This window comes from Dasypus novemcinctus, chromosome 29, assembly GCF_030445035.2.
Source record: "Dasypus novemcinctus isolate mDasNov1 chromosome 29, mDasNov1.1.hap2, whole genome shotgun sequence".
Taxonomy (NCBI): Eukaryota; Metazoa; Chordata; class Mammalia; order Cingulata; family Dasypodidae; genus Dasypus; species Dasypus novemcinctus.
The window spans coordinates 22,817,084-22,841,782 of record NC_080701.1 but is presented as its reverse complement, the minus strand read 5'-3'; the positions used below and the strand labels follow the sequence as shown (position 1 = coordinate 22,841,782).

Genomic DNA, 24,699 nt, shown 5'->3' with positions numbered 1-24,699 from the left:
TCCCATTGCTCAGCCCAATGACAGCAGATATAAAAACAGCTGTGTCTGTAGCAACATGTCCCAGATTCTGGGAGCAACTGGCTGGGGCAAAGGATGACAGAGAAACCTATCTCTAAAAGCTGGGGTTGAAGGTCAAGGTCAGTCTCACGGATCCCTGTGGGATCAACATAGAGGCAGTCCCCAGGTTCAGCCTTCTGAGCACTTCCAATCTACCACCTGAATATAAAGAGCTAATGAAGCTCCTTTGACTGTTTTTGTTGTTGGTGGTGGTATTTGTTTGCTTGTCTTTGTCCTTCTGTGTAGGAGTTTCCTAGTCTGGGTCCAGCATAGTTTCTGGCCTTAGTGTAAGCCTTTTCTGCAGGAGAGGCTTCTAATATCACAACATGTCTGGTGTACTTTTATATTGGTTGGATTTCTTCATTCTCTTTATGTTGTTTAGCCTGATAGATACCTGAAAGCTTGGTACAGATGCTAGCATTGCTTTCTCTCAAAAATAGCATCTTCTGACCTTATACCAGTACCTACTGGGAAATAAAGGGCCAATACACCTCTTTGTGCTGTTTCTTTTTCCTTTTTGGTTGAGTGGTTCTTCTTCCTCATCTTACTCTTCTTTCTCTGTTTTGTATTTTTGGGTCTAGTGGATCACTGAAGGATGGTCAGGGATGATGGCTTCCTACCAGACCATAAAAAGAGACTTGGAAAGGTGGTACATAACTTTTTTCCTCTGGGTTATTTTTCTCTTACTCCTTCTTATTTTCTTTTTTCTTTCTTATTGATCTTCATCTGGTGGACTGAGGAGTGACAGAATTAGATTTTCAGAGTCACCACACCAATCACACAGTGTATATAGTTCTCAAGAAAAAATAATAAAACATACAAGGATGAAGGAAAATATCATTAAGACACATGAAAAAAAGAATTTGATGGAATATATTCTGGAGGAAGCATAATCTCTGGAATTATTTAACAAAGATCTTAGAACAACTTTCATAAACAGGATCAATGAACTAAAGGAAAACATGGACAATCAACTAAAGGAAATCAGGAAAACAATATAAGAACAAAAGGAGAATTTCAATAATAAAATTGAAATTATAAAGAATTCAATGGAAATTCTGGAACTGAAATGTACAATAACTGAAATGAAAATTACAGCAGCAGGGTTCAAGCATAGATTGGAGGAGGCAGAGGAGAGAATTAGTGACCTCAAAGACAAGAATATTGAAAGTGTCTTCATGTGGAGAATTAGAAAGAAAAAAGAATGAACAAAAACTTTAACAGAGCTTAAGAAACCTGTGGGATATGATCAAGTGTACCAATATATGTATCATAGGAGACCCAAAAGGAGAAGAGAGAGATAAAGGCCAGAAAAAATACCAAGAGAAATAATAGCAGAGAACTTCCCAAATTTGATGAAAGATATGAATATATAAATCCAAGACGTTCAATGAATGTCAGGCAGGATGAACCAAAGCAGATCTTCACTGAGACACATTATGTACAAACTGTCAAATCTCAAAGACAAGGACAGAATCTTAAAAACAGCAAGAAAGAAGTGACACACCTCATGTAAATGATCCCTAGTAAGATTAACATCCTATTTCTCCATTAAAAACATTGACACCAGAAGGCTGTCTGAGTTATTTAATGTACTGAAAGAAATAAAAAGACTGTTACCTAAAAATAATATACCTGACAAAGCTGTCCTTCAAAAATGAGGGAGAAATTAGGACATTTCCATTAAAACAACAGCTGAGAGAGTTTGTGACTACTAGAACATACCTTGAACAAATGCCAAAGAAAGTCCTGCATATTGAAAGGAAAAGAATATAGACAGTATCTCAATGCTAGGTGAAGATAAATACGTCTGGTGCAAATAATATTACAGATAAATATAAATACCAGTACTATTTCATTTTTCATTTGTAATGCCGTATTTTACTTTTTAAAGACTTCTAAAATTTATATGTATAAAATATTAGTATAAATCTTTCTCACTGGGCACCCAATGCATAAAAATGTAATTTCTGATAAGAACAGCAAAAAAAGAAGGACAGAGAGATATAGCTACTGTGTATGTGTAAGCTGTTGAAGTTAGAATCAACACATAGTGAATTGTCACAGAATTAGGATGCTAAATGTAATACCCATGGTAAGCATAAAGAAAATATTTTAGAAGCCTACACAAGACGGATAAGTGATGCAGACTGGCTTATTATAAAGGGATCATCTAAACAAAAGGGAATGCAGTATTGGAAGGAAAGTGGAAGAAAGACAAGAATTTTTTAAAATAGCGAATGGCAGAAGTAAATCTTGATTATCAATAATTTCCTTAAGGGTAAGTGGATTAAACTCTTCAAAAAAAATGCAGAGATTGGCAGAATGGGTAAAGAAACAAGACCCAACTATATGGTGCTTTCAAGAGACTCATTTTAGATCCATGATAGATAGGTTTAAAGTGAAAGGACAGGAAAAGTATTTCATGCATATAGTAATCAAAAGAGAGCAGAGTCGGCTATATTAATATCAGATGAAATATACTTAAGCAAAAAAACTGTTACAAGAAACAGAGAGGGATATTATAATATTTTCTTAAAGTGTCAATTCAACAAGAACTTTTAACAATTATAAACACATAAGCATCTAACAGCAGAGCACCAAAATTTACAGAATTGAAGGGAGAAATAGACTGATCTACAATAAGAGCTGAAGATTTCAATAACCCACTTCAAATACTAGATACAATATCTAAACTGAATATCAATATGGAAATAAAAATCTAAATAGCACTATAAACCAACTAGATCTAGCTGAAATATATAGAACACCTCACCCAGCAATAACAACCCATACAAATTCTTTTCAAGTGCACATGGACATTATTTAGAATAAACCTGTTAGGTGACAAGAGAAGTCTGAAAAATTTTTTTAATATTGAAATCATAAAACATAACCTGTCTGTGGAGGTTAATATCTAGAGAGAAAAAAGAAGACACTAAATGTAGTACAATACTCACACACACACACACAAAAAACATACATATAAAAGTAGGCATTAACCGAAGATTGGAAAGACAAAAAAAGGCAAAGGTTAAACAGCAAAATGGCAGAAGTTCTGAATAGTGACTTTAAAAGTAAATGGATTAAACTCTCCATTCAAAAGAAGTGATTGGTAGAATGCATAAAAAAAGCATAAACCAACTATATTCTGTCTGCAAAAGACTTACTTAAATTCAAAGATACAAATAGGTTGAAAATGAAAGAATGGGGAAAATATACTGTGTAAGTAGTAACCAAAAAAGAGCTGGGATAGCTACACTAATATCAGATAAAATAGACTAAGTCAAAAGGGTTATGAAGGACAAAGATGGTCATTATAAAAGTGACAGAAGGTGCATGTGTAGAAAGGTCACATCTGAGTCCAACTCTACCACACTCAGGACATAAATTCCAAAGTAGGGCCCACTGACATGGCCCTGAACACTAGAGCCATCTTCCAATACCATAGAAACCTATGTGTCTCCATAGCCCTCAGGAGCACTAGTACCTGGGATTGTATCTACTTTGGCAGTCTCTGTGATCCTGCTGAGACATGCATAAGCACAACCCCTCTGAAGACCTCCCAACTCTTTTTTGAAGTCTCTTAGCCATATAAACTCATTTGTCTTTTCTATTTCCCCCTTTTATTCAAGGTCAAACAGCAGTTTCTAACACATGATCCTACATGTAGGCTGAGATAGTCTGCTGGTCTGAGTTGACCCTTTTATTCAAGGTCTCTTTCTAGTTGCATCACCAGTTAGTGATTGGTAATAATCCCTCAGCACCAGGGCAGCTCATCCCCAGGAGTCATGTCCAACAATGGGGGGAAGGTAATGCATTTACATGCTGAGTTTGGCTTAGAGAGTGGCCACATTTAAGCAACATGGAGGCTCTTAGGAGGTAACTCTTAGGCACCCTGCAGCTCTAGGTCTAGATCATATTTCAGGCACATGGGTTCATAAGAATAGTCATCAGTATCAAGGGCTCATCATTGGACCATCCTACTTCATTGGTCTTTGCTGTTGCACTTGGGGGATTGTTGCTTGTCCATTGGGGAATGTGATAGAGCTCCCCTGGGTAGGAACTCAGCATTCCCTCAGTTGTCATTTGTAACTATAACTTTTACTGAACCTGTGGTTGATGCTAGGGTTGGTGTGTACTCAAGAGACTTGAATCTCTGGACTGTCCATGTGCCAGCTGGGCCCTGAGCCTCAGCAGAGTTGCAACTCCTATTCTTTGCTTCATTGGACTTACCCAGGTCAGCTAACAGGGAGGTGAAGATGGTCAACCACCACACCAGGGAACCGAGAGTGCCTACAACTGCAAGCAGGAGAATTGCATCCATTATCCATGTGGAATCTAAGCCCCCTCTTGATCTAGAGATGGAGTGGACATCACCATCCCAGGGTCCACAGAATGGAGGAATAAAATATGGATTAGAATGGATTTACTGATATTCTACTATAGAACTATTGTGACTAATGTAATGGAAGAAATTGTAGCATTGATGTGGAGAAAGTGGCCACAGTGGTTGCTGGGAACAAGGAGAGGGAGAAGGGGGTATGAAGTGGGGCATTTTTGGGACTCAGAGTTGTCCTGAATGATATTGAGGGGACAGGCGCTGGACATCGTATATCCTGCCATAACCCACTGCATGTGGTGGGAGAGAATGTAGACTACAATGTAAACTATTATCCTTGTGGGGCAGCAGTGCTGTGGGAGGTGTTCACTGGGTGCAGTGAATGTGCCATGGTGATGGAGGAGGTTGTTGATGTGGGAGGAGTGGGGTGGGTGTGTGTGGGGGTATATAGGAACCTCATATTTTTTAACGTAGCATTTTTTTGTATCTACGCATCCTCAAAAAAACAATTAAAAAACGGTGGGGGTGGGGAGTGGGGTATATGGGAACCTCTTAGTTTTTTAATGTAACATTTTGTGTGATCTATTAACTTTAAAAGAAAAACAATTTTAAAAATTAAATTAAAATTCTAAAAAAGGTAGTCATTATATACAATTTAACAAGAAGATAGAACAATTATCAATATATATGCACCTAATAGCAGATACAGACAAATTTGAAGGGAGGAAGTCAATGGTTCTACATTAATAATAGGAGACTTTAATATATCACTTTCAATAATTGACAGATCAACTCATCAGTAAGGAACAATAGTCTAAACCAAATAGACAACATACATCTCTAGAACACTTCACTCAAAAGAAAGCAGAATACACATTTTTCTCAACTGCATATAGATCATTCTCCAGGACAGACCATATGTTAGGTCACCAAACAAGTCCCAATAAATTCAAAAACATTGCAATCATATCATACATGTTCTTTGACCAGAAAGGAAGGAAGCTAGATGAATAATAGGGAGGAAGTGTAAAATTAGCAAATATGTGGAAATTAAGCAACATACTCTTCAACAGCCAATGGGTGAAATGAGGAAGTACAGTAAGGTGAATGAAAATGAAAATACAACATACCAAAAACATCTGAGATCAGCCAAGACAATGCTGAGAAGGAAATATATAGCTCTAATTGTTTACATTCACAGATAAGAACTTCAAATTAGAGATGTAACCTCAAAATGAGAAGAAATAGGAAAAGAGAAAACTAAACCCAAGGTGAGCAGACAAAATGAAATTAAGAGAATCAACAAAATCAAAATTGGGGATATTTAAAAGATCAATACAATTGAGAAACCTTTAGCTGGAAGACAAAGAAAAAGAGAGAGGACACAAATACAGAAAATCAGAAAATGAGAAGCAGGACATTACCACTGTCCCCACTAAAAAGAGTATAACTGGATACTATGAACAACTGTATGCCACTAATATAGATAACCTAGATGAAATGGACAAATACTTAGAAACACACAAATCACCTTCATTAACTCAAGCAGAAATAGAAGATCTCAACAACAACAACAAAAAACCACAATCATAAAGAGATTGAGTCAGTAATCAAAAACAGAAAACCCCAGGACCAGATGGCTTCACAGGAGAATTCCACCAAACATTACAAAAAGACAACTCCATTTCTGCTCAAAATCTTCCAAAAAATTGAGGAGGAAAGAACAATCCCTAATTCATTCTACAATGCTAATATCACCCTCATACCAAGGCCAGATAAAAATAAAAGAAAATAAAACCATAGACCAATATCCCTTATGAACAGAGATGCCAAAATCTTCAACAAAATACTAGCAAACTGAACGCATGAGCATATTAAAAGAATTATACATGATCAAATGAGTTTTACCCCTGGGAAGCAATTTGGTTCAACATAAGAAAATCTCTTAATGTAATACACCATATTAACACAATGGAGGGAAAAAACCACATGATCATCTCAACTGAGACCAAAAAGGCATTTGACAATATCTAGCACCCCTTCTTGATAATAACACTTAGAACTCTAGAAATAGAAGGAAACTTCATCAACATGATAAAGGGCATGTATTCCAATAACCTTCTTTGCAGAAATGGAAAAGCCAATATGCATATCTCAAGAGGATCCCACTGACTGCCAGAGTAAACAGTGCCTCAAGCAGGGGTGCCCCTGAGGGCTCTGGAGGCATCTAGACATTATAAGCAGGGAAAACTACCCCAGGAGATCAGTACCCTATCAGTGGGCCTTACCTCGGTATATATGGTAATTTATCTCCCCAATTGATCATAGCATTTATACATATTATATCATTTATAATTTTCCTACACATGGTTCTTCTGCCCCTTTTATTTGAACCTATAATTAGCACCGTACCCATTGAATATATATATGTCCCAGAGACTTAAATCTTCCAAATGTTCATATGCTGGATGAGCCCCAAATCTGAGCTAATTTGCAGCCAACACCTACTCTCCGGTTCATCAGACTCACCCAGGACAACTAACAAAATGATGATGGTGGACAATGCCCATCCAAAAAAAAACAGAATTTACAACTGCAAGCAAGACAGTTCAAGCCATCTTCCCCATGGCATCTAAGTCCCCTCTTAATCAGAAACAGAGTGGGCAACATCATCCCAAAATGATCAAGATAGAGGAATGAACAAAACATTCAGTAGGAATGCGACAGTGGACTAAAGTAGACTTATTATTCTAATAATGAAGAACTTTGAACATTGACATAAAGGCAGTAGTCACCAGAGTTTCTAAGGGGAGGGAGAGGGAAGAATAGGTGTAACATGGGGTTTTTGGGGGCTACTGGAATTGTTCTGCATGATATTATAACGATGGATACAGGCCATAATACAATTTGTCAAAATCTGTAAAATTGTGTGGTGCTATGTGTAAAGCATAATGTAAACTATAGACCATGCTTAGTAGCAATGCTTCAACATGTGTTCATAAATTGTTAACAATGTACCACACAAATGAAAGATGTTGTTAAGGGGGGAACATGTGGAAGGGAAATGGGGAGCAGTATATGGGAATCCCCTATATTTTCATTGTAACATTTATGTAATCTAAAGCTTCTTTAAAAATAAAAAAATAAATCCATCTTGATGAGAGGAATGAAGTGGCAGGAGTTATACTTCCCAATCTTAGTATTTCCTATGAAGACATGGTAATCCAAACAGAATGGTACCAGCACAAGGATGGACATATAGACCAAGGGAATTGAACTGAAAGCTTAGATATCAACCCTCACATTTGTGGCCACTGATTTTCGACAAGGCGGCAAACACCACTCAATTGGGAAAGAATAGTCTCTTCAACAAATGGTGCTGGGAAACAGATCTCCACTTGCAAAAAAAGAAGGACTCCTACCTCATGACCTATACAAATATCAATTCAAAATGGATCAAAGATCTAAATATAAGACCCAAAACTATGAAACTTCTAAAAGATATATAGTCTTCAGGTCCTTGTGTTAGTCAATGGTTTCTTAGACTTTACACCCAGAGCTCAATCAACAAAACATTAATAAAAAATAGATAAATGGAACCTCATCAAAATTAAAACCTTTTGGACCTCAAAAGACTTTATCATGAAAGTAAAGTAATATTCTATACAATGGGAATAAATATTTGGAAACCGTATGGCTGATAAAGGTGGAATATCCAGAATATATTTTAAAAATCCTTTACCTTAACAACGGAAAGAAAATTTTTTAAAAGGGCAAAGACTTGAATACATCTTACTACAAAGAAGGTACATAAATGGTCAGTAACTACATGAAAAGATGCTCAGAATCATTAGTCATTAGGGGAAAGAAAAACAAAACCAAAATGAAGGGGAAGCAGCTGTGGCTCCATCAGTTGGACTCCTGTCTACCATATGGGAGGCCCTGGGTTGGCTTCCCGGGGTCTTCTTGTGAAGGCAGGCTTGCCCGCACACTGCACGGAGCCGCTGGCCCGGGTGCTGCAGAGTGCTGCCTAGCCCACGAATGCCGCAGAGAGCTGACTCAGCAAGGTGACGCAACCAAAAGGGAGACAAGCAAAAACACAGAAGAGCGCACAGCAAATGGACACAGACAGCAGACAGCACACAAAAAGCCACAAGGGAGGGGATAAAAAAACAAAAACAAAATGAGATGCCATTTTACACCCACTAGAATGGTTACTATTTTTTAAAAAAAAGAAAATAACAAGTATTAGAGAGGATGTGGAGAAATAGGAACACTCTTTCATTGCTGGTGGGAATGTAAAATGGTGCATCTTCTGTGAAAAACAGTTCAGTTATTCCTCAGAAAATTATGTATACAATTACCATATGATCTAACAAGCCCGATTCCAGTTATATACCCAAAAGTATTGAAAGCAGGGACTCAAGCAGATATTAACACACCGATGTTCATAGCAGCGTTATTCACAATAACCAAAAGGTGAAAGCAACCCAAGTGTCCATCAACCGAAGAATGGATAAACAAAATGTGGTATATACATTGAGTGGAATATTATTCAGCTGTAAAAAGGAACGAAGTTCTCATACATGTGACAACATCGATGAACCCTGAAGACCTCAGTGGAATGAAACAGGCCAGATTCAAAAGGACAAATATCATATGAGCTCACTTTTATGCAATAATTAGAATAAGCAAATTCAAAGGACAGTGTGGCAGCTTGAGATTATTTTATGAGTCCCAAAAAGAGAAAGACTATGCTTGTAAACTAATCTGTTCCTCTGGGTGTGATACCCTTTGATTGCATTGAATTCAGTTGAGGAGCCATTGATCCGATTACTTGATGACATTGCTCTAGGGCTTTCTCTTGGACTACATCAGTGAGGCGTCACTCAAGTTGAGTCCCCACCCAGTGCTGGGTCTAATATAAACAGACTCACTCAGACAGACACAGGAAGAGAGCGCTGCCATTTTTGGTCCTGCCATGTAACAGAGAGGAGAGGCTCAAACAGCTGATACCCCGGGGAGAGATGAGCAGTTTGCCTGGTAGCTTACAGCTGAACTTGGGAAGAGAGCAGAGCAGCTGAGACCAATACAGCAGGCACGGAAAGAAACGAGCCCTGTGCCATGAGAGAGAGGACTACAGGATCACGTCAGCCGGAAGCCCCAAGAAACTGGGGCCATGGTGCAGCTCAAGAGGAAAGTGTGAACCCAGAGGGGAAAGCTGAAACCTGGGCAGAGATCGGTGCCACCTTGCTTCACCATGTGGCAAAACACCAGGATCAACAGTCGCTGACTTTATGAGAAAGTATCTCTGATAGTAAGCCTCATTTGGACTTTTCATGACCTTGGAACAGCAAGCTTTTATTCCAAATGAATCCCCTTTATAAAAGCCAACAGATGCAAAGTACCAGAAATTAAAATATGTAATTTGGTGGTGTTAATTATAATATTCCCAATGTTGGACTACCATCACCACCATCCATTACCAAAACTTTTCCATCACCCCAAACAGAAACTCTACCAACTAAGCATTACCTCCTCATTCCGTACACCTGCTATGGTCCTGGAAACCCGTATTCTATTTTCTGACTGTTTCAGTTCGCCACCAAATTACAGATTTTAAAATAAATACAACATGCATGCTCTTCTTATGCTAAATTTAAAGTAGTGGGGATGGTGCTTCAGGGGCAATCACCGGACATTGTAAATCCTCACAGGGCCCACTGGATGGAATGGGGGAGAGTATGGGCCATGATGTGGACCGTTGACCATGAGGTGCAGAGGTGCCCAAAGATGTACTTACCAAATGCAATGGATGTGTCATGATGATGGGAATGAGTGTTGCTGGGGTGGGGGAGAGGTGGGGTGGGGGTGGTGGGGTTGAATGGGACCTCATTTATATATTTTTTTTAATGTAATATTATTACAAAGTCAATAAAAAAATAAAAAAATTAAAAAAATAAAATCAGTATAGTGCTTATCATTAGAAAAAAAAAAGAAAATTTAAGAAACTAATAACTGTGTGAAAAGAAGAATGGACACTTACTGCTTTTCAAGTTGAAGAGTGTATGTTTTCCCACTAATTTTGATGACATAAGTTACCTGCAGCAAGGTATTCAGAGAAAGGTAATTATTAAAAAATCCAAATACTTAAAAGAAAAAAGTCAATTTTAAAATAAACTATTTTGAAACATATATACTCTTTCATATGGATGGCATCCTGTATGTCTCAAAATTATGTATACATATACAAGTATATTATATCTTCAGTATTGAAAGAATGATAATTATAATTAAATTTAAATAAAATCAAGGATTTCTAAATCTATTTCAAACCTAAGAGCATCAATCATTACCCTTCATTAAATGAAGATTACACTCAGAAATGCACAGTAATCTTTCAAAAAACTTGAATCTTATCACCTTTCTTCTACATTCCAGTTGCCAGCACAAATAAATTGAAACTTAAGTAATGGAACATAGATACTCATTTAAGACTAAGTGAATTATTCTCCCAAACCCCAGCCTTCCTCCTACCCCCAGCTGTTGGCGGTGCTTCTGGGAGTAAGTCAACTTTCTGTTCTCTTTGGGGATTCCCTCAGCTGTAGGGGATCACTTCATGCAACTTTCACAACTTCCGAGGACAGCCCCCATTAAGTGAGAAGCTCAGTCCAACTCCTGATATTTCTGATGGACATCCAAGCTTCACACTTTATTGAGACTCAATTGTCATTTAATGTCTCCTCTCAGTCCTGCTTGCTTCCACATGTGATAATCACAAGGGCATTCCCTAATAAGCTCAAGAGACTGAACCCAACCTGTGAAATCATAAACCATATGCTTTAATTAATCTTAGCACATGGTTGAGTCTGGTAAATGTTCCATGTGCATTTGCAAAGAACATGAACTTTGTCATTCAATGAACTTTTGTACGTCATTTTAAAGCTGCTTTGTTGTGTTTTTCAGTCTTCTGTAACCTTACAGCTGTTTTTAAAGGTGTCTTGGTATCTCCCACAATTATTATGGATGTGTTTCTTTTTTTATTTTATAATATTTTGCCTTATGTATTTTTGAGCTTGTGTAGAGTGCAAACATATTTAATATGGTGATATCTTCCCAATAAATGTGATCCTTTCATCAATAATAAATGCCCTTTTATCTCTAAAAGTACTTTTCCTTAAATTTTGTTAGAATGGTATAGTTGCACCAGCTTGTTTTTGATGTTTTCTTTTTTTCTTTTTAGTTCTGATCCAGTAAGGTTTATTTTGATGTAATATGTAGTTTTTTCTTATTTTATATTCATAAGAAATTGAGACATGCCATTAAGGATAAAATGCAAGTTGTAATTTCCAGTGATTTTTCTAATGTAAAGATGCCCACCAAATCGATGTATTCCATGATGCATTTTATAACTAATTTACCATAAACGGTAGGGGAAGAAAACTGATAAAATATTACTTCTAATATTATCATTCCTTTATTTTATTGCCTGTGAATAAAAATGGGTAATTTTCCTTATAGATTCTGGATATCAGGTAATGGCATGGTTATATACCCAGTTACTTAAGGCAGAAGACTGGGTTTCAATAAATTCTACTCATATCTCACTAAGTATAACAATAAACATAAAAAATATAATTTCTATACACTGTGGCTTAGCACTTCATTAAATGTTAAGACTTGTAAAGTCATAATATACATATGAGTTAAATATGATTTTATTCTTATACCCATTTTATAATTAAAAGAAATTAAAGATACCAAGAAGTTGGATTTATCTCAGTTCAGAAGTGCTAGAAGTGATGTTGACTAGAAAGCATCAGCTTCCCTAAATGCTTTTCAGTTTTCTCACCATTATCATACAGAGTAATGCATTTTTTAGGGCCCAGCTATTCTCTGCCAAGTTTTTTACTTAGTTTCAATAGTTTATGTGTGAAATCTCTCAGACTTCTAATCTAATCCATCATATAATCAGTTTAAAAAAATAGCTTCTCTTATTTTTTAAGCCTTATTTATTTTATATTCCTTTTTCTTGATTTCTATATTGTAAATTACTGAATAAAAATGGAAATAGTGGGCATCCTTTTCTTTTGCTGGCCCTAGAATGGAATGCTCTAAATATTCAAAATATTAAGTATGATATGGTTTTCCTGGTACTGTTTTTGATACTTAGATCCATTTAAATCACATTGAGGCTGTTTCTCAATGTGTGTATATGTGTGTGTGTGTATTAGTGTGGGAATGAGTGTGTGTATTAATGTGGGAGTAATTTTCTAAAATCCACTTTCTGGTTTTATTTTCTCTTCTAGGTTCACTTACTGATTCTTTGCTTAATATGTTAGTGTGGTGAGTTAATTTAATAAATTTTTCTAATATTATAGTACCCTTCCAGACCAGGAAAACTTACTTGATCATAAATGTTTTCCAATAGTTTGCTATTTTTACCTTATTAATATTTTCATATGTGATTAAATATATCTGGAGGATTAGTTAACTTATATTTTATTCTCTGAAAAAATAGACCTATTCTCTTTCCTTAAATATTGTCTAAAATCTTCCAATAAATCCATTTGACTAAGGGATTTTGTGGGCAACATTTTTAGCCTACAAATTCAAACACTTTCATGAATCAAATCATAATCAAACATTGTGAGATTCTCAGACAAAAGAAATGTGTGGGGGGAAAAGAAAACAAACACCAAGATGGCAGACTTAAAATAAGCAATAACCATAACTACAGAAAAGGAATTTGACAAAAATTCAATACCCATGTCCTATGTTCTACAAATGCCAGTTAAACTCAAGATGACAATTAGTATCTCCAGTCTTCTATATCCCCATTGAGTCCCCTCTAATTGCTTTATCATTTACTTCTTTCACTTCTGTAAGTTCTTGCTTTTCTTTTTGAATGTGCTCTTATTAGACACAAATATCTTTAGGATCATTATGCCTTCTTAATGCACTAAGCCTTTTATCTTTTCAAGAAGCTCCTCTTTATCCTGGAAACGTCCTTGCCCAGCCATCTACTTTCTCTGATATTACTTTATTCATGCCAGCTTCCTTATGACTAGGATATTAATGAAATTTTCATCATTCTTGTATTTCAACCTATTTCCATCTTTATAGTTTATCATCATATAATCATGCTATCCCTCATAAGCTATGTGTGCATGTGTGTATTCATCTAAGATCTGTTGGATTTCTTCCTGATATTATGGATACCCAGCTTTACTTTTAGTTAGCGTTTTCCCAATATATGTTTATTGCTCTCTCAAACATTTTAAGCTCTCTGGCAATTTAAATTTCTGGTGTAAGAGTTTTCATACACATAATCATTAGGTTTGGTTTTTTGGGATGTGAAAGAAAGGGAGGGAATCAGACAGACCACTTAGTCTCTGAAAATTTGCATCTCATATTTTCCTCAGAGCTTGCATGTAAAACCATATTTAATGTCATAACAATAGCCTTAACTGTATAAATAAATGAAAAGCCCAATGTTGACACTCATGATCCCTTTATGTGTGTATGTGTGTCGGTGTGTGAGCATGAATATCTCTAAAATTCATTTTGTTCAAATTTACTAACGATTACAACTTTAAAAACTGGGGTGACTTTTCACTTGCATCAAAACTCCATAGTCTTGGTGATTGTTTGGCAAGATGGGGTCAGTTTAAGTGGGCACTCACCACCTCTCTTACAAAAAAATGGCTGAGAAGGGGCAAGATCCCGCCTGAGTGAGGTGTTTTGGGAACCCACAGAGCCGGAGGCTCCAGGGCATGTATCTGGAGGAACAGGACAAAGAGATAAAAAGCACAAGGGAAAACCATGCGTTTCTCGGCCGGTGGCTGGAAACTATTAGCAGCTAAGCCCCACCCTCAAGGCAACAAGCCATGGGAACCCCCGATTCCTACCAGCCACCAAGAGAGACAGAGTGTTCACCAGAATTAAGAAGTTCTGGTGAAGGATGGAGAGGGGTTTCCTTTCTGTGGGTTTGGTTACCTGGACCCCCTCTGAACTTAGGGAACATACCTACTGGCAAGAGATGGCCCTGAGGAAGAGGAGAGAGACGAATCTGCTTAGGCAGCCTGATTTACCAGCTGACCTGGAAGAAAGGAACTTGGGCTGGGAGATGGTGGAATCAGGCAGTTGACCGGTCCAGTGCTGAAAACTATTCAAAATTGCAACTCCCCTACAAGAGGTGGGCAGTAGGAAGCTCTTAATAACCTTCCAAGGGCCTATTTAGGGTCCCCTGGGAAGAGTGGGCGGTCCGGAAGAGGGTTGAGAATCATTTCTCCATGGTGAGTTCGGATGCCAGGGTCCCATTTGAATTTCAGAAGGGAACTCAACCTGACCAGGAGAGGCGAGGGGGGATCCGATCACACAAGTTATCCTGTCCAGCTGCCTGGGAGAGAAAGCAGTAAGAACAGAAAGGAGGCAGGGACTGATAAGCACCTAATCAGCAGTAATCTCTCCAACTGCAATGAGTCAACCCTGCCCTCGGGTAAGTGACTGGATAGCTCTCTAGGTAACAGACCCAACGAGAAAACTTAGCTCACTAGAGGAGTCTCTTGGAATATACAAGGTCCCTGGCTCAATTCCAGGCTCTCCTTAGAGTAGTGATCCACCGGGTTATCAAACACCCAGCTAATACTTTAGGACAGGGAACACAGAGACATTAGTTTTGTATTAGCTTCTCTTGGGTCTCTTATTTTTCTTTAAAAAGGTTCCTTTCTTTAATTTTAACTTAGTTCACTTGCTAAAACCCAATTCAAAACCTGCAGAGGGCAGGCAGGCTGTAGGGTAATTGATTGATGAACAAGGGCTGCCTGAGAAGCTCCTCAGGGGCATAAGAGGGAAGGCTGTTTTTCCAAAGTTTTTGTTTGATTGCTTGCTTGAGTATTATTTTGTTCTTTTTTTTTTCTTTTTCCCTCTTTCGCTGCCCCCCCTCCATTTTTTAAGTTAGTTGCTGCTGTCTTGGTTCTTATTTGCTGTGTTTCCTCCTTCCTTTGTTTTCCCTTATTTATATACCAATATCATCTACCTATACTCTTTCTTTTCCTTCCTTCATCTTCCTGTCTTCTGCATTGTTTTTGTTCTTACGTTCCCCCTTTCTTTGTTTAGTCTTCAGTTTTTCTTATTTTTATTTCTATCTCCTCTATTCTGTTTCCTTTTTTAACTTTTTTTCTTATTGTCTTTTCTCTTTCCCTCTCTTGTTATCATGGCCTTTTTAATTCATTCTAGATATTTCTTCTGTTTGGGTTTTTCATTTCATTGTTTATACCCCACTTTCTTATTCTTATTCCTCTGTACTTCTTACATGAGTTAATTACTCATTTTCCTAGGTATTATAGGGTTCCTCTTCTACTTTGTACTATCATTACTACTTTTTCTCTTCTTACCTCATTTCCTTTCTCTTGTCCTAATCTTTCTTTCAGGGAACAAAGACAACAGCAAGGAAATAGAAAAGGAGGAACGGAGTGTTAAAGAGAGAACTTACCCTGCACAAAAAAGTAGCAACTAAATAAAACCCTAGAGTAGATAGAGAAACTAATCAACTGAATAAACCCATCAAAATAAGGAAATGCCGAAACACCAACAAAAAATTATAAAGCATACTAAGAAACAGGAAGACATGACCCAGTCCAATGAGCAAACTAAATACCAGGAAGAGATGCAAACCATTGAACGACTAATCAGAGCTGTCCAAACAAATATCATGAACCAACTTAATGAAGTGAAGGAAGAGATTAACGATATTAAGAAGACACTGGGAGAACATACTGAAGAAATTGTAAACATACATAAAAAGATAATAATATGAAGGTGATGAAAGGCACAATCCAATAAATAAAAAAGCACTGAAAGCACATACAGCAAAGTTGAACAGGCAGAGGAAAGTATTAGTGATGTGGAAGACGATACATTTAAAATGCCTCTACAATTATAATGGGGAACTTTAATACATCATTATCACCATTAGACAGAACATCTCAACAGAAAATCAATAAAGAAACAAAGTCTTTGAATAGTACATTAGAAGATCTGGACCTAACAGACATATACAAAACACTACACCCAAATACAGCAGGATATACTTTCTTATCGAGTGCACATGGAGCATTCTCCAACATAGACCACATGCTAGGCCATAGAACAACTCTCAATGAATTCAGAAAGATTGAAATTATGCAAAATAATTTCTCTTATCACAATTGAATGAAGCTGGAAATCAGTTAGGGCTAGAGAACCAGATTAGGCACAAAGATATGGAAGTTAAACAACACACTCTTAGACAAACAGTGGATCATGGAGAAAATTACAAAAGAAATCAGTAACTACCTTGAAACGAATGAAAATGACAACACAACATATCAAAACCTATGGGATGCAATAAAGCTGTATTGGGAGGGTAATTCATAGCCATAAATGCATATACCAGAAAAGAAGAAAGAGCTAAAATTGAAGACCTAACTGCACACCTAGAGGAATTAGAAAAACAAAAACAACCACAAAGGAAATAGAAAGAAGGAAATAACAAAGATTAGAGCAGAATTAATGAAATAGAAAATTTTTAAAACTCTAGAATAAATAAACAAAACCAAAAGCTGGTTCTTCGAGTGGATCAATAAAATTTAGTTAAATTTAGCTAAAGATGTAAATGACTTACATACAAGGAACTGCACAACACTGTTAAAGGAAATCAAGGAAGACTTAAATAAATGGAAGAATATTCCCTGTTCATGGATGGGAAGACTAAACATTATTAAGATGTCTATCCTACCCAAACTGATCTACAGATTTAATGCAATCCTGATAAAAATCAACAAAGCATTTTTTACCAAATTGGAAAAAATAACTATGAAATTTATTTGAAAGGGCCAGAGGGCCCAAAGAGCCAAAGACATATAGAAATAGAAAAATGAAATAGGAGGAATCACGCTACCTGATTTTAAAACTTACTACAAAAGTTACAGAGGTCAAAATTGCATGGTATTGGCACAAGGATAGACATACCAACCAATGGAAACAAATTGAGAGTTCTGAAATAGATCCTATCATATACAGTCATCTGATATTCAACAAGGCTGCCAAGCCCACTCAACTGGAGAGAATGGCCTTTTCAATAAATGGTGCTTGGAGAACTGGATATCCATATCCAAAAGAATGAGAGAGGAACACCATCTCACACCTTATACAAAAATCAACTCAGGATGGATCAAATTTTTATATGTAAGAGCTGAGACCATAAAGACCTTGGAAGATAATGTAGGGAAACATCTACAGGACCTTGTAATAGGAAATGGTTTCATGAACTTCACACTCAAAGCACAAGCAGTGAAAGAAAAAAAATAGATAAATTGGACCTCCTTAAAATTAAAACCTTTTGCACCACTTTTTATCAAGAAAGTGAAAAGACAGCCTATCTAATGGGAGAAAATAATTGGTATAACCCTATATCTGATAGAAGCCTAATATCCAGCATTTATAAAGAAATCCTATATTTCAAAAATAAAAAGAAAACCCATTTAAAAATGGGCAAGTGATTTGAACAGACCCTTATCCAAAGAAGAAATACAAATGGCTTAAAAGCACATGAAAAGATGCATTAGGGAAATGCAAATCAAAACTATAATGAGATATCATCATACCCATTAGACTGGTGGCCATTAAAAAAATAGAGGACTACAGGTGTTGGAGAGGATGTGGAGGAATGGGAACCCTCATCCACTGTTGGTGGGAATGTAGAAGGGACAGTTTGGCAGTTCCTCAAAAAACTAAATATAGATCTGCCATATGATCCAGCATTTCCTCTGCTGGGTATATACCCAGAAGAACTGAAAGTTAGGACAAAAACAGATATGTACACATCAATGTTCATAGCAGCATTATTCACTATTGCCAAAAGACGGAATCAACCCAAATGCCCAACAACAGATGAATGGATTAACAAAATGTGGCATATACAGACAATGGAATATTACTCAGCTGTAAGAAGGAATACAGTACTAACACACGGAATAACATGGATGAATCTTGAGGACCTTATGTTGAGTGAAGCAAGCCAGGACAAATATTGTATGACCTCACAGATATGAATTAAGCAAATTGAGCAGACTCAGAGAGCTAGAGTCTGGAAAATAGGTTTACAGGAAATAGAAAGGGAGAAGGTTATGAACCAACATCCATATTGGTGAAATCTATGATAAGGTGGAAGTGACTAGTTGTGTAGTGAAGGAATATGACAGAGGTATAGTGATGCTATTGGGTTGGTTGGTGCAAGTTTAACAAGGGGGTAGTGTGGGGAGGGTGGTTTGGACAGTCCACGGAACTGGGTATGGTTGGGGGAGGGAGCAGGTAAATACTGGGGCTTTGAGGGTACCTGGTTGAAACTACAATGTAGGGGAAGCTCTTTTGACAAAATGGCAAGGGTTACTCGTGAGGGAGTTGGATGAAGGGGGGGCATTTGGGATAGAGCACACCTGGGGCAGTCTTCTAGTGAATGTGTAAGTGATCGTTTTGTCATGGTGTGTTGTATCACTGGGTGGTGACCCACATAATGAGTGGGGAAGAGTTGGACTCTCATCCTGGGAAGGCCAGATATGTTCTCAAAGAGAGGAGTGGGTGTCTTTCAAGAGCATGGGTGTTTCCTAATAGGGGAGGGGGGTGGGAGGAAGGAATAGAGTAAATGGAAGTGGGGGTATTTAGGGAGCAATGGAAGGGTTCTGCATAATCTTGTAATGATGGATACAGGCCAGTTGAATTTCATCAAAAAATTATTAAAGTGTATGGACTAGAGTGTAGACCATAATGGAAACAATTGACCAAGTCAGTGGTTATGTTTCAATATTTGTACATTAGTTGTAACAAATGTACCATCCACATATAAAAAGGTTATTGATAGGGCAAGGGGGAAAATGGAGAGGATATAGGTTATATGGGAGTCCCCTGTGTTTTGTAGGTGACTTTACTGTGACCTAAAAATCCTTTTGAGATAAAATGGAAAAAAGTAAGACACTGGGGAAGAAAGGGAAAAAATGTTCCTGTACATACATGACAACAGAATATTACAGTGATGAAAGGCACAACATCAAAAAAAATTGTTTTTAATATCTCAATTTTTAAATTTTTTTTAGGTTTAGTTTTTCTAAATTATTATGTATTTTATTTGTTATGTTTAAACCTATCATTATTATTTCATTTTCCTATTCATTGTATTGGCGATATTCTCGGCTTCATTTTTGAGGAAGTTTTTGATGACAGTAAGGTTACAACTGTGGCAGGGGAGGATCATTGGTGTGGGGTGTCAGTGATGGGGGATGCATGAGAAGAAGTTCACCTGGGCATACATATAAGGTACATAAATGTGTTTAAATGTTCATGGGGCATTGTCACAGTGGGTGGAGATTCATACAATAACTGAAAGAATATTGAATTCCCATCCTGGGGAGCTCTGCCACAATCCCTAATGAAACAGCAACAATCTCCCAAGAGCAGGGCAATGACTAGTGAAGAAGGATTGCCCATTGATGGGCCCTGATAGTAACAATTATCCTTATGAGACTTTGCTCTTGAAATTGCAACTTGGGTTAGTGCTGTAGGGTGCCTGTGAGTTACCTCCTGAGAGCCTCCATGATGCTCAAATGTGGCTTCTCTCTAAGCCAAACGCTGCATATAAATGCATTACCTTCCCTCCAGTGTGGGACATTACTCCCGGGGATTAGCCCTCCTGGCACAGAGGGATTACTACCAAACACTAACAAGCAATGCAAGTGGAAAGAGACCTTGACTACAAAAGGGGGAAAAGGTAAGGACAAATGAGTATGTGTGGCTAAAAGACTTCAAAGTGAGTTGGGAGGTCATGCCAGAGGTAACGCTTACATACATCTTAACAGGATCTCATAGGCAGCAGACTTGGCCCAGTGGTTAGGGTGTCCGTCTACCAAAATGGGAGCTCTGTGGTTCAAACCCCAGGCCTCCTTGACCCATGTGGAGCTGGCCCATGAGCAGTGCTGATGTGCGCAAGGAGTGCCCTGCCACGCAGGGGTGTCCTCCACTTAGGGGAGCCACACACGCAAGAAGTGCACCCTGGAAGGAGAGCCGCCCAGTGAGAAAGAAAGTGCAGCCTGCCCAGGAATGGTGCCGCACACACGGAGAGCTGACACAACAAGATGATGCAACAAAAAGAAACACAGATTCCCATGCCGCTGACAACAATAGAAGCAGACAAAGAAGAACATGAAGCAAAATAGACACAGAGAGCAGACAACTGGGGCAGGGGAGGGGGAAGGGGAGAAAAATAAATAAATAAATAAATCTTTAAAAAAAAAAAACAGGATCTCATAGACTGCCAAAGTAGATACTACCCCAAACAGTGGGCCTCCTGAGGGCTCTGGAGACACCCAGGTCCTATGGTGTGACTTCTCTCCACATAGCTCTTCTGTCCCTTCCATTTGAAACTATAGTTGGTGCTGGAGTTGGTAGGTGTAGATCCAAGAGACTTGAATCTTTGGGCTGTCCATGTGCCACCTGGACCCCTAGCCTCAGCAGAGTTACAACTACTCTCCAGTTCTTTGGACTCTCCCAGAACAACTAACAAGGAGGTGAGGATGGACAACCACCATACCCAGGATCTGAGAGAGTCTACAACTGCAAGCAAGAGAATTCCATCTATCAGCCATATGGGATTGAGGCACCCCTCTCAATTAGATGTGGAGTGGACATTACCATCCCAGAATCCTCTGATTGGGGAATAAAATACAGACTAGCGTGGACTTACTGGTATTCTACTATAGACTTATTGGTATTCTGGGACTGGAAGAAATTATATCACTAATGTGGATAATGGCCACTGGAGACAGAGAGAGGGAAGAAGAGTTGTAATATGGGGGAATTTTGGGGACTTGGAACTGTCCTGAATGACATTGCAATGGCTGATAACGGTCATTATATATCCTGCCATAACCTACAGAATTGAGTGGGAGAGAGTGTAAACTACAATATAAACTATAATCCATGCTGTGTGGCAATGTTCCCAATGTGTTAATTGCTTGCAATGAATACACCGCACTAATGAAAGAAGTTGTTAATGTGGGGAAGGGGGGAAGGTGGGGAGTGGGCCATATGGGAATCCCCTACATTTTTGTGTGTAACATTTTGTGTAATCTAAGTATCTTTTTAAAAAATAATAAATATTTTTAAAACTCTGTAGTGTCTGTATTTAATTTAAAATATACCTACTCAACTATTTTAATCTGATTAAAAATAAACTTCCATTTTCACAAATGATATATACTATACATACATATATAGGCATCTATGAACATGAAGATGTTTATTTTATATTGTTATTTTTAAATGGTACAAAATAAATTAGTATGATTTCACTTGTAGGAGAATAAATGTTTAAATGTACAGTTTTAAAAATATAAAACCATCCAGTAGACTCTATACATCATTTAAAGTGATAGGAATTTTAAGCTTTTTTTTTTTTTGCATGATAATTTTCATATACTACTTGAGAATTAAAAGAAATAAATACTGGAATATTTGGCTCCCATCATAACACAGCAGCTATGAGCATTGATACATAATTTCGCAAATGATACGTATAAATTTATTTGGGTCATGTAGTCCTGTACAAACAAAACAAATCAAACACAAAATATATTAAGAGGAAAGTGATTTGTTAATTACATGCATTTCTGAAACTTCGCCGTGGCTGGCGTTGGCCCGTGTCTTCCGTGGCATTATAATTTGGAGCAGTGGTGTCTGAGCCTCTGTAGGGAGCAAAAGGAATAGGCATATTTTCCAGCATAAAGCAGCTTTCTTGCTCTCCTTTCCCTTATTGTCGCATCTCTCGTCACTCTGTCATCCTCCAATCACACGCATACACCAAAATGACTCCAGACAGAGGCCCCTCTAGAAGCAGGACCGGGGCTCGTCCTCTGTCCAGACATGCACTTTGCGGCCTCTTGCCCACAGCCCCGGGCAGGGAAAGTGCCCCAGGACCCCACCCAGGCCCCTCCGTCCCCAGCTCCCCGTTGCTCGGCCTCTGGGGCAAGGTCGGGGAAGGGACCTGGGGGACACACGAGTCTGCTCCAAGTTCTCCACCCACGGGGCTCGGCCGCTCGTCATCCTCCCCGGCCCGGGCCGCGCTCCCTGCCCATCCGAAGCCTCCACGTACCGAGGCCCGCGGTGGTCAGCGGGCCGAGACCTGCGAGGAACAGCAGGAGGATCAGCATTGCGCCGAGGGCGCCGGCCTGGCCACAGGGACGGCTGTTGGGGGCGCAACGGCTGCGGCGCGCGGGCGCAGGGGCTCGAGGGGGGCGGCGGCCACCCCCCGCCCCGCGGGAGCCCCGCGGCCCCCCGGAGGGAGAAGGAGTCCAAGGCCCCAGGGCGCTGCCCCAGCCGGTCCCACGGGAAGGCCCGCGGGCGCTGCGCTTGGGCGCGCACGGGCTTCGGTTTCAAGCTTTAACTTAGGATCTGAACTGCCCTGCACAGTAGCCTGAGAGCGTGCTTTCTCCGCGTGGGTTAAGCCATTTGCTGGTAACGTCTTGGTAATATTGATTCCCCTCGTCACAGCTTTCTGGCACAGTGGATGAGTTACTGTAGTGAAGAAATACAGGAAAATAGAAATACACTATTTTAGTGGTCATGGCCTATTTTAATCAGATCTGACTTGGGATAGCTGCCTTAAGCCTGAGCCGGAAACATACACAGTGATTTTAAAATCCTGTAAAAAAATAAATAATTCTAAATCAATTCTATTGTAGATAAGTTGGTTTCTTCAAAAACTCTTTGGTTAAGGATACCAAATAAGTTAAATATAAATGTGTGTGTTTCAGTCTCTCGGTATTTTAAATATCAGACCAAGTCACGACTATGAGATGACCCTTGTAGAAACTACAAAAATCCATTTATCCTGTCGTGTATAATTTTGTTTCTTGGGAAAACTTATGGCTAAGGAGACTCAATAAAAGGCTAAATATAAACCTTTTTTTTTTCCTCCTCAGTATGCATTGAAATTCAGTAGAGTTGACTTGGAAAAATCTTATTTTAAGGCTTAACATACAGGTGGGTGATTTGTTTAGCTTCAATTTTGCAAGGAATTTTTGGCCAGACATTCTTAAATTGTCCTTGCACGAAATAATTGTGCTTGGATTCCTTAAATGCAATATTTATATACGAAAGCAAATAACTATTGTATCCGATTAATTTGTAAAAGGAAACAAAAGAAAAATAATATATAAACTGGTATTTTAAAATATTTTTTCATACTTTTACTAAGGCTTTTTTAGTGTTTATCAGAAAATATTTGTGCAAGGAGCAAACAATAATTAAAAGAAAATTTAACCTCAAATAGCAATTCTACATATTTTACTAAAATATTTATATTCTAATCATTTGGGTTTTGTTGGGATGTATTGTATGCCATATTCATTTAATGTATTTGAATATTTCTATATACCTTGAAATATCTATTTAATCTTTTTTGCCAAACCATATGAAAAGTGATGGAATTAAACATATCATGATTTATTGTGTTGCTCTTAAAGTACAATGACCTCTTGATTGCCTATAACCTGGAGAAATTTTTGGAGTCTATTTATGTTACAGAAGGCTAATTATTCAGTTTGCATGATTGTTCATTTTTAAATGGACATGACTTATAGTCATTCATGTCATTTTAATTTAATTTAAATTTTATATTTTACATTCCTACTATATGCCTAGCACTAGGCATAGAATACTAAAATATGTGTGATATTCTTGTCTCCAAGTACTATCTCAATTCTAGTAATATATACAAATGTTAATTCTATAGCATTCTACTCCATTTCCCCCTTTTGTGGTAATATTGTAATAGATATTACATCTATTAATGTAACAACCTCAATGATACATTGTTGTAATTATTACTCTATCATCTGTCATCATTTCCTTAGCCTTTACAGCTTTCCTTCCATTAAACTTTTCCCGGCCCTTATTGGCAAATATATTACATGTACATTACATTTCTATATGTCATGATCCCAGCAATACGCTATATACATACTATTTTATACAATTGTTTCTTTAAATAGGTTGAGAGAAGAAAGGAAAAAAAAAGTATTTATACTGTCTTTTTTAATAACATAATTAACTTTACCAGAACTCTTTGTTTCTTCATGTAGATTCAAATTACTGTATAGGGACACTTGCTTTCACCCTGAAGAATTTCCCTTAGTATTCCTTGTAAGGCAAGCATGCCTGTGACAAATTCTCTCCATTTTTTTTGTTGTTGTTGTTTCCCTTAGAAG

At 37.9% G+C, this 24,699-nt stretch overlaps 1 protein-coding gene across 6 annotated transcripts in view; it reads right to left on the bottom strand.

Moving 5' to 3' along the window:
- Positions 1-22,676, bottom strand: part of LOC131276545 (A disintegrin and metallopeptidase domain 3-like) — a 122,727-nt gene extending 100,051 nt beyond the window's left edge. For all 6 annotated transcript variants that reach the window (XM_058289836.2, XM_058289835.2, XM_071212669.1 and 3 more), the window contains exons 1-3: positions 22,584-22,676; positions 22,094-22,176; positions 10,446-10,501 (exon numbers count right to left, since the gene is read on the bottom strand). In XM_058289836.2, coding sequence (XP_058145819.1) covers positions 10,446-10,501; positions 22,094-22,176; positions 22,584-22,641 — 197 coding nt within the window. In that variant the 5' untranslated portion in view covers positions 22,642-22,676. The remainder of the gene's footprint in view (positions 1-10,445; positions 10,502-22,093; positions 22,177-22,583) is intronic.
- Positions 22,677-24,699: the final 2,023 nt, after the last annotated feature.